This window comes from Mesitornis unicolor, unplaced genomic scaffold, assembly GCF_000695765.1.
Source record: "Mesitornis unicolor isolate BGI_N332 unplaced genomic scaffold, ASM69576v1 scaffold29390, whole genome shotgun sequence".
NCBI lineage: Eukaryota > Metazoa > Chordata > Aves > Mesitornithiformes > Mesitornithidae > Mesitornis > Mesitornis unicolor.
The window spans coordinates 6,319-15,574 of NW_010158043.1; the positions used below are offsets into that span (position 1 = coordinate 6,319).

The 9,256-nt window shown below is 36.5% G+C and overlaps 1 protein-coding gene across 1 annotated transcript; it reads left to right on the forward strand.

Moving 5' to 3' along the window:
- Nucleotides 1-2,313: 2,313 nt before the first annotated feature.
- PDCL2 (phosducin-like 2) lies at nt 2,314-8,816 on the forward strand. The gene is given in 7 exon segments (XM_010182337.1): nt 2,314-2,397; nt 3,338-3,455; nt 3,951-4,041; nt 6,368-6,511; nt 8,106-8,314; nt 8,655-8,757; nt 8,759-8,816. Coding segments are annotated over 7 exon segments (807 nt in total).
- Nucleotides 8,817-9,256: the final 440 nt, after the last annotated feature.

Consider the following 9,256-nt stretch of genomic DNA (forward strand, 5'->3'; position numbering starts at 1 on the left):
TTTTTGGTTATTTTCTGGTTTGTTTGTCTTTTTTTTAAACCTTCTGTAACATTTTAAACAGGATCAGTTTAGTCAGCCGTAACCAACAGGGCAAAAAGCTGGGGCCTGCTGCCCGCTCATCTCATGCCACCACTGTTAGAGCTGGTGAGGGCAGTGTGGCCCTGCCCCAACGGATGCTGCCATCCTGGCACCATTGGGTCAGACTGGTGGCCTCTGTGAGGGGAGGCAGTGCCCTGGCAGGAGCCATGCAGGTGGGTGCTGAGAGTTACCCCAGCCCATAGCTGTCGTGGTGGGGCAGTAGCTAAAACCAAGTACAAGGAGGGAATTGGAGTGGGGATGCTGAGGAGATGGAGAAGGCTGCAAGTGGGCAGTGGTTGGGGATGAGAGTGGTGGTGCGGGCTGTGAAAGCCATGTTGTGCTGCCTGAGGCAATCGTGAGAGTAGAAAGACAAGGTGGTGAGGAGGGCAGGGGCAAAGACAGCTGTGGAGGAGGGCTCCCTCAGCGCAGCCAAGCCTGCCCCAGGGCCCCACAGGGCAGAGCCGGTGTCGCTGCGTGGGTCCTGCATCACCTTCCCAGCCCCTGCAGGGGTCCCGAGAAATGACAGATTGGAGAGGAGTTTATGTGACTTTTCTCATGAGAATACATCAATAAACTCTGAGTTTCTAAAGGTTAAGAATTAACTAACTGTCATTACTGTCTTTTAAGAATAATAAAATACTACACTTTGATAGCTGGACGATCATAGGTGGTATTTAAAAAACATGACACAGAATTTGTTTCATGTCACTCACCAAAAAAAGAGAACTGCAAATTTAATTTACCAGAAGTGTTATTTACACTTAAGGATTGAAGTTAACCAGCCTGTGGGTTCCCAAACTTGATATATGCATCACCCCTGGCACAGCTGTCATTGGCAGCAGTGAAAACTGTTCTGAGAAGTTTTTTCACTTACAATTGCGGCCTGCTAGTAGAGTAACACTGCTTCAGCAGTCCAGCTTTGTACTCCAAAACCAATTTACGCTGGATCGTTTTTGCAATTACTTTGCTCCTTTGCACTCTTACCATCAAATATCTTTGACGTTTTTGACGCACATTTTAATTTATTTAATCTGTGCCTATTACTGCAACCTTGAACTAATCACTAACACCAATTTAACTCAGTTTGTTAAAAAATTGTTAAAGGTTTCCTGGCTTCTGATGTTCTCTTTCTTGAGATTGGAGTTCAGATTGATCAGGCACATCTGTTTCTGTTATTTTTACTGTGATCTAGGATCCAATTTTTTTTCTAGGTTACCTGCATTCCAATTCTGTTTCAGTAGTCCTTTTTGTTATGTGGCTTTGAAATTATTTGTCCAGTTATGATGACATTTTTTTATTATGTTTTTTAATACCTCATGATTCGCCGTAGTCCTTTCGCTATGAAGAAGGATTTGCACTCTGTAAAGTGGAGAAATCTGCTCCTGACTTAAGTTAGGAAATCATACACTAAAGCACTTATGTGGAGGCCAAAGTGCATGTGGATCACTTCAGTGGCTCCCTTGGAGCAGTCCTCCTAGTTCTGTGGATTTTTTTTATACCCTGGCTGTACTTAAGTCAAAATTCTGCTTTGGTGCAGTGCTGAAAACGTGCAGGCAGACTGACTGCAAGACATTTTTATGTAAGTAAACCCCGAGGAATTACACTACAGATAAATCTTTATTGGGTTTTTTCCTATTTCAAACTCATTAGTGACCATCTATTTCATTGGATTATATATGGAGCTTCCCTTTTATTTTTTTCCAATGGGTTATATAAATTACTTTTCAATCAAAGGAGGAGAAAACATCGCTTCATTCGTTATCTGTGTTTTCATATGTGGATAAAGTTTAAGTTTGCTAGTATATTTGAAAGACTTGTCAATGAAATAACCATGTTCCTAGAGGTGGAATGTTAGAGAAAATAATTTTCCAAATATTATAGCTAACTAAATATTATAACTAACTAACTACAACCGAGTTGCCTCTTCTAGTCCAAAATCTAGAGATATTTGAGCTTTGCAGAAGGAATCAATTAAAGTATTCGGGTACAAAATCTTCTCTTTATCTTAGCAATAAGGAACCAGATGTTGGCAAAGCCAGAATGCCCCACTGGCAGTGAGTATTGGTAGCAGCACCCTTGCCTGCAGTCTGCTAAGCCCATGCAACAGGAGTGTTGAAGGAACTGTCATAAATTACTGCCGCTTCCTTTCCACTCCAAACCCTGCAAAGCCTCCCTTCCTGCCTCATGCAAGAGATACTCATGCTAAATTCTGTACAAGAGCCTTGTTAAACAAAAATGAGGCAGCTGTCAGCTGGAAAGGCCAATGTAGAACTCCTGGACGTAGCAGTATTCCAGAGGAAATCCTGGATGTTTCCTCAGGTAAAATTTTTGTAATGTGCTTTTTGTTCATTTGATGCTGCATTTTTATGGAATTATGAGTATCACTAAATATTTCTGTTATATTCATATTTATACAGAGATTTCTTTATGGAGGTTTTCTAACAAGTCATTATTTCAGGGCAAAAAGAACCACACTTTTTGATTAACAACCTGTTTTATAATCTGCTTTACTGATTCTAATCCACATTCGAGGCCTCTTAATGTGTTGCTATTCTACCATTCCAACAGCAGCCCAGCTACAATAAAGAGATTCTTTTAATGTGATAATTTCAGTAGAACTGCAGTCTTGTAAATGCCATGCAATTCCTTTACCTTAACTGTTTTAATTAAAATTACCACAAATATGGACTTAACACATACAGAAGTCCTGTGTTAAAACGTGGTATATGAAGAAGCTCGTGTTGACATATTAATACTAGTCATTCATTTGAAGTAAAAATATCTTTTTCTTCTGATTCTAGGCATGCTTTTACATGTTTATTTACAGTGTCAATATCTACTTAGCAGTAACATAAAAATATTGATACAAAAATCTTGCCTGTATAAAGCTGTGTTTCAAATGTGTTTAAAGTAAGCAGTGTATAGTTTTGAGTTTCTGAATTAAGTTTCCATATCCATAAGTTTCCATCTTTTAGACAATTTTTTTCTGATATTTTTGGAGATTATTTTAACTATGCTTACATTTTGAGTTTTCTTTCTCTCTTGTTTTCTTGCTGTTTTCTGTTCAGAAGTGAAAAATGACAAATGAAAATTCATAATAAAGAATGATCCATGAAGGTATTGCAGCCTCTAACTAATGGTTTCCTTTTGTTACTTCCTTAATATATGCCAAAGGGGAAAAGGGCTGATTTTTATTTAAAGAAGGGAACATAAGACTGGTTTGTTGATTTAGGATTTCTTTTTCATAATCTTAAAATAGGATCCAGATGAAGACACTGAATGGAATGACATACTGAGACAATTTGGAATTCTTCCTCCAAAAGAAAAACCAAAAGATGAAGTTGAAGAAAGGGTTTTACACTTGAAAGAAGCAGAAGGCAATTAAAATTAAAAATATATGCCATTGGTATAACCAAATTTGAGAAGTGGAGGTATTTTCAAGAATGCTTTTTCAATTTAAACATTGTACAATAATTATATTTCTATTTTATTTATTTTAAACTGATTATTTTCGAAAGGATTCTGAACTAAGTATATAACACAGTTAGTGACAAACATTACAGCATGTAATATGTACAGATAACCAATTTTCATAATTTCATAAAGGAACCAGTCAGTATAAACAAAATTCACATTCTGAAAAAATGGTAGTGATCCACTCCTGTATTTCTGTATTTTTCTGTATAGTTACAGTTAAATTAATTTCTCTTTTTTTCTCTGTCTTACCCAGACTTATGCCAAAATTGACTAATTTCTGAAATGAGTACATCTTTTTCTTTCATTAGTTCCATGTCCATGTAATTATTTTCAAATATTTAAACTGTTTGTAGACACTTTGGAGAACAACAGTGCTTTTTGTTTGTTGTTTCTAGTGAAACCATATGAAAGAATGAATCTTGAAGAACTGCAGGAAGCTGAAGACGACTTTGACGAGGCTGATAGGAAAGCTATTGAAATGTACAGGTATTTCTATCCAGATTTACATACACTATTCTACATGTATATGCCCCTGAGAAATAAACTCAGAATCTTTTGATTAGTAATATCTGCTGACTAACACAACTGCCTTTTTTTATCTTTCGCTCCTTTGCCAGCAGATAAACAGCCCTCACATTACTTTCCAGCTTCTTCTTCCTGATTGCCGTTGGCAAAGAGAAGCCCTTTACACTGTATTTTCCTCTGGTGTTTTTTGGAACAAAATTATCCCCCGTTAAAAAAGTTAATTTAGTCTGAAATCTGGACATTTAAAAGGAAAAGAATAGAAGGGGCCACAGTGGGAACAACTGCTATAAATCCTCAGTTCAGCTGGGGATATATCGTGTTACTGTATGTTTAGAGGCGCTGTGTGACTGAAGTGGTGTACACTCAACATTTATTGAAGTTACACGAGTAGGGTTCATTGTCTGTTTTGCCTGATTAAATTGTACCCCTCACTCTGCCCCTCTGAAGATACTTTCTGCCGGTCTTTAGGAGTTAGAGAAATGATGATAAATGTTCAGAGAAAGAGAAGTTCTGTATCCCATTTTCTCTCTTCTGGATAGCACTTTCTGTGAATTTCAGGCCAGGAGGAAATGGACAGCTGGTCGCGGGTATCCCTTTTCTATCATGTTTACAACATGTTTACTGAGCTTGTGCATACGGAGTGCATGCCACCTATATCATGTTGGCATGCCATTAAAGGAGAAAACTGTATTTCAGTACTGGAATCAAACTGCTTAGTATTTCTAATTGATAATTAAATATTTAATCTGAGCATTGTGTTCAAAATACACCTCTGCCTTTTGGGTAGCACTCATTTCTGGTACAATGTGCTTTCTAAATGTATTATTAAAAGAAAAATGCAATGCAGAATTTATTATTAATCACAGTTTCAGTATATAATACGCTGCAGTCTCTGTGGTGGAATGGTGGTAGTTGATAAACTTGTGTTTTTGAAAGATGGTTATCTAGTCAGTTGTGGACTCCTAATACACAACTGTTGTGTTTGTTTTGCTTCTTATCCAAGATTAATTTTAATGGCTTTTCTATTTCTTACTTCATGAAAATATTCATTTGAAGTTTATATTGAAGGAAGGCTCAGAGGAGATCTAATCAATGTCTATACATATCTGAATGGAGGGTATAAAGCAGACAGAGCCAGGGTGTTTCCAGTGGTGCCCAGTGAAAGGACCAGAGGCAGTGGGTGCAAACTGAACTACATGAGGTTCTGTCTGATCATCAGGAAACACTTTTTGACTGTGAGGGTGATGGAGCACTGGCATAGGTTGCCCAGGGAGGCTGTGGAGTCTCCTTCCTTGGAGATGCTAAGAAGCTGTCTGGACACGGTCCTGGACAACCTGCGCAAGGCTGACCCTCTTTGAACAAGGGGGTGAATCAGATGACCTCCAGAGGTCCCTTCCAACCTCAGCCGTGCTGCGATTCTGTGATATACCATGTACCATACTTAGGCATAACTGTTGAGTTCTGCAGAGCTTTATATTGTAACTAAGAAAAATGAGACATGCAGTTTACACAGAATAAAAATGCTAATATGATCAAAATATTTCCTCTGTCGAGACTCTACTTGTGCTTACTGCTTTTGCATTGTTAAAATGACTAAAATAATTCAAATGCTAACACTGTGCATCTAGTGCTGTATTCTCATAGGAAGATAATGATTCACATAATTATGTTGAAGTTGTGAACCTAAATTAGTATATCATTGTTGCTAGTGTATAATAACATTGCACATATATTATTTAATCTTTTTTTTTTCGAAAGCCACTTCTAAAATTAATATCTGCTTTTAGTTCAACAAATCTCAGCGAGGCATTTTCCTTTTCTACCTTGCAAGTGTTTTTATAGATTAAGACTGCCATCTACTGTTTTTACATTCCAGTTTTCATGAGCTGTTTTAAAATTGCCTCATACATTCATATTGGTATAAGTACTGGTAGTTCTTCCTCAAACTAATCTCATTTTCAGAATCAGAAAAACAATTAGTACCTGCTTTAATTTTTTCTTGCTTTGTCTTAAATGGTAAAGCCTTGTGCAACATGTTTGTTAGTCGTTTCCCAAATCTGATACTGAGGAACATAAAACTAAGAAAATGTATTTTAATGTTACCTTGTTGAACGTAGATTAGCACAGAAGCTGTTCTAGCTCTGAAATTACATTAGAAGACCTTGAGCTAAAGCATAATTCAAAGCATTTTTAAAAGTAAATGAGAGAAATGCACTAGATATTATTTTTAAATGCATGTAAATGTCTTCCAAATGCTTATTTTTATAATTGCTTATTTTTCAATTAGGCAGCAACGCTTGAAAGAATGGAAATGTCTTCAGAGGAGGCAAAAGTATGGGGAGCTAAGGGAAATTTGTGGAGAGCAGTATGTAAAGGAAGTTACAAATGCTCCAGGGGATGTTTGTGTTATAATTCATCTTTATCGGTCAAGGTAATTACTTCCTTGTTTAAGAGATGAATACTTCAATACAGATAATTGAACTGGTAATTTAAAAGCAGTAGCAAGAAAAATGAAATACCATAGACTCATGAAATAGCAATTGTTTGGAGGCAATGGAATCATAGAGCATGGGATTTCCTTGATTTAATTCACGTTGTAAAAGAGAATCACTTCACTTTTGTTCAATCATATCAAAGATTTCTTTTGCTGTGTATGCTTATCACCATGTACTGAACCTCACTGGGATTTCTGAATTTCACTGAGAAAGTGGTGTCCAGTGTCCGTGCTTAGGGAAGTTCCTTTTCTCAGCTGGAGTGCTCTAACAGGATTATTCTATCTTTATTCCACCCTTTACTCAAAAAAATCAAAAGCCCCATAGGAAAATTCTGTTATGAAAATTAAGGAAAGCTAGGGAATTTGTTAGTTTATAGGTTCCCTGCTAAATTCTCTAATGGTAGTAAAAGTTGTGACAGGATCCAGCAGAAATGTCAAGGTACCCCCATGATCAGTGCCGTATGTTAGCAACTCTCTTAGATGTTTTTCAGAAGCACTGAGAGTGGGAGGGGAACATCTAATACATTTTTTTCCATTCAAACCAGCTTTCTGTTTTCCCTCTTTTTAAGCCTGTAGGGAGGAAGCTTCTTTGATGCTTCTCAATTGTCAGGAATTGAGTATTATTTCCAGGAGTAATAGGGATGGGTCAATCAAATGAAATTATTCAGATTACAGTAATTTAAATTTACATATCTGAAGAAATAAAATAGCAGCTTTTCTCACTTTCCATTGCTTTTCTTTACTGGAGAGCCAATTCTGTACTTTATCATTGCATAAATACGAGCCTGTGAGGAAGCATTGGATCTCTAAAGTCTCCTATGACTGCCAACGAAGCTGCCTCTCCTGGTCTGGGCCACGAGAGGGTGCTACTGGAACCCCTCATGGCTCCACAGGCTAAATCATCTTCATCCGCAGCCAGTTACAACAAAATCCTCACTTCTAAACGGTTAACGGGCTGGAGGGAACAAAAAAAATGATGTTTCTTGTAGTTTCTTTACTGAGGTTTACCTAGTGGTTGTATTGCAAATAGTAGCTATGAGAGTAATTAACAGGCCTATGGTAGTAATAGGACTATACAAAGATTTCCCTGACATTACTTAGATTTTGCTGAGAGAATGAAGAAGTAATTAAAAGATAAACTGAAAGCCAGTTCAAATAAATTAAAGCAAAATGTGTATTACAAATTTAAAAATAACTCATTTAAAGTCTACAATAAATGGACAAAATGAGGTTTAAAATCTTAGTGTACAACAAAATTGGGGCACAATGCTTGAAGCACCTGATAGCTTTACTGACATATTTTCTAGACAATGCCTATTATGTATTTTTACTTCAAAAGCTCTTTAAATCCCAATGATCTTAGAAGATGGTAAATAAAATTTGTGGTGCCATTCTTTTAACAAATTATAGCAGAAGCAGACTATAGGAAAAAGGTACATTAATTCTTCAAAGGCTTTTATTTTAATAACTTCAAGTATTTTACAAATAATTTACACTGGAAGTATCATCATACTTTGTTATTCTTTTCCAGCATCCCAATGTGTTTACTGGTTAATGAACAGCTCAGCCTGCTAGCCAGAAAGTTTCCAGAAGTCAAGTTTCTCAAAGCTGCTGCAAACAGCTGCATTCAGAATTACCATGACAGATGTTTACCCACAATACTTGTATATAAAACTGGTGAAATAAAAGGCAGGTTCATTGGAGTGGCTGAATGTGGAGGAATGTATCTTAAAGTGGAAGGTAGGAGAAATACTTTTATATAACTCACTTTATAGAAAGTTTTGTGTTGTTTTTAATCACGATATAAAGATCACTGCTTAAAGGTGAAAAAGGTGTATGATTTTTATTATTTTCATAGAAGAATGGTCTACAAAAAGCAAATAATTAATGTAATTCTACGTAAGATAAGCATGGATATTTTGCAATTTCATGGTTAGATATTTTACTGAAAGTTGGGTTGTTGCAAGGATGGCTCTATTTTTTGCTGATGAGATAGAGCTTGATCTTTAACAGAAGTCTTTTTCCTCTTAAGTGAGAATTTTTTGTCACTATCAGAATAAATTGTTATTTGTCTTTACAGAGCTTGAATGGAAACTAGCAGAAATTGGAGCAAGAGAAACTGATTTAGAAGAAAACCCCAAAAAGGATGTTATAGATATGATGACACTGTTAGTGCAAAATATTTGTTCACAAAAACACTAATACAAAAAGAAGTGATGTGATGAAAACACATATTAATTGAGAAAAATATAATGCAGATCATCTGTTGTTACCTAAATTAGCTCAAATACAGCTTACTCCTTTGGTAAGCCTGAAACAGTAAAAGGAAAAAACCCTCCACTTTTGTTTCACTTGTGTATTTTTTTTGTTTTGATTTGTGAAAGAAAATTAATGTAGTAAATGAAAGCCACACATACCTTTAGATACATATAGATAACTGTCATTAACATTGAGACTCTGAATACTCCATTTCATACAAACTCCGCTTAAATGGAATGGGAAGGGGAGGGTATGAGCTGGTGGGCTCTAATCCATATTTTCTTCCTTCTTTTATCCAGCATAGGTGGAAAATTCTCCTTTAATTCTCAGTGACATGACTGTAGCGCAACTCTGCTCTGCTAAATACCTTCTCAATTCACCCCATTGAAAAGGTGACTGTCTCCGTTTAAGGGTCAGAGAGAG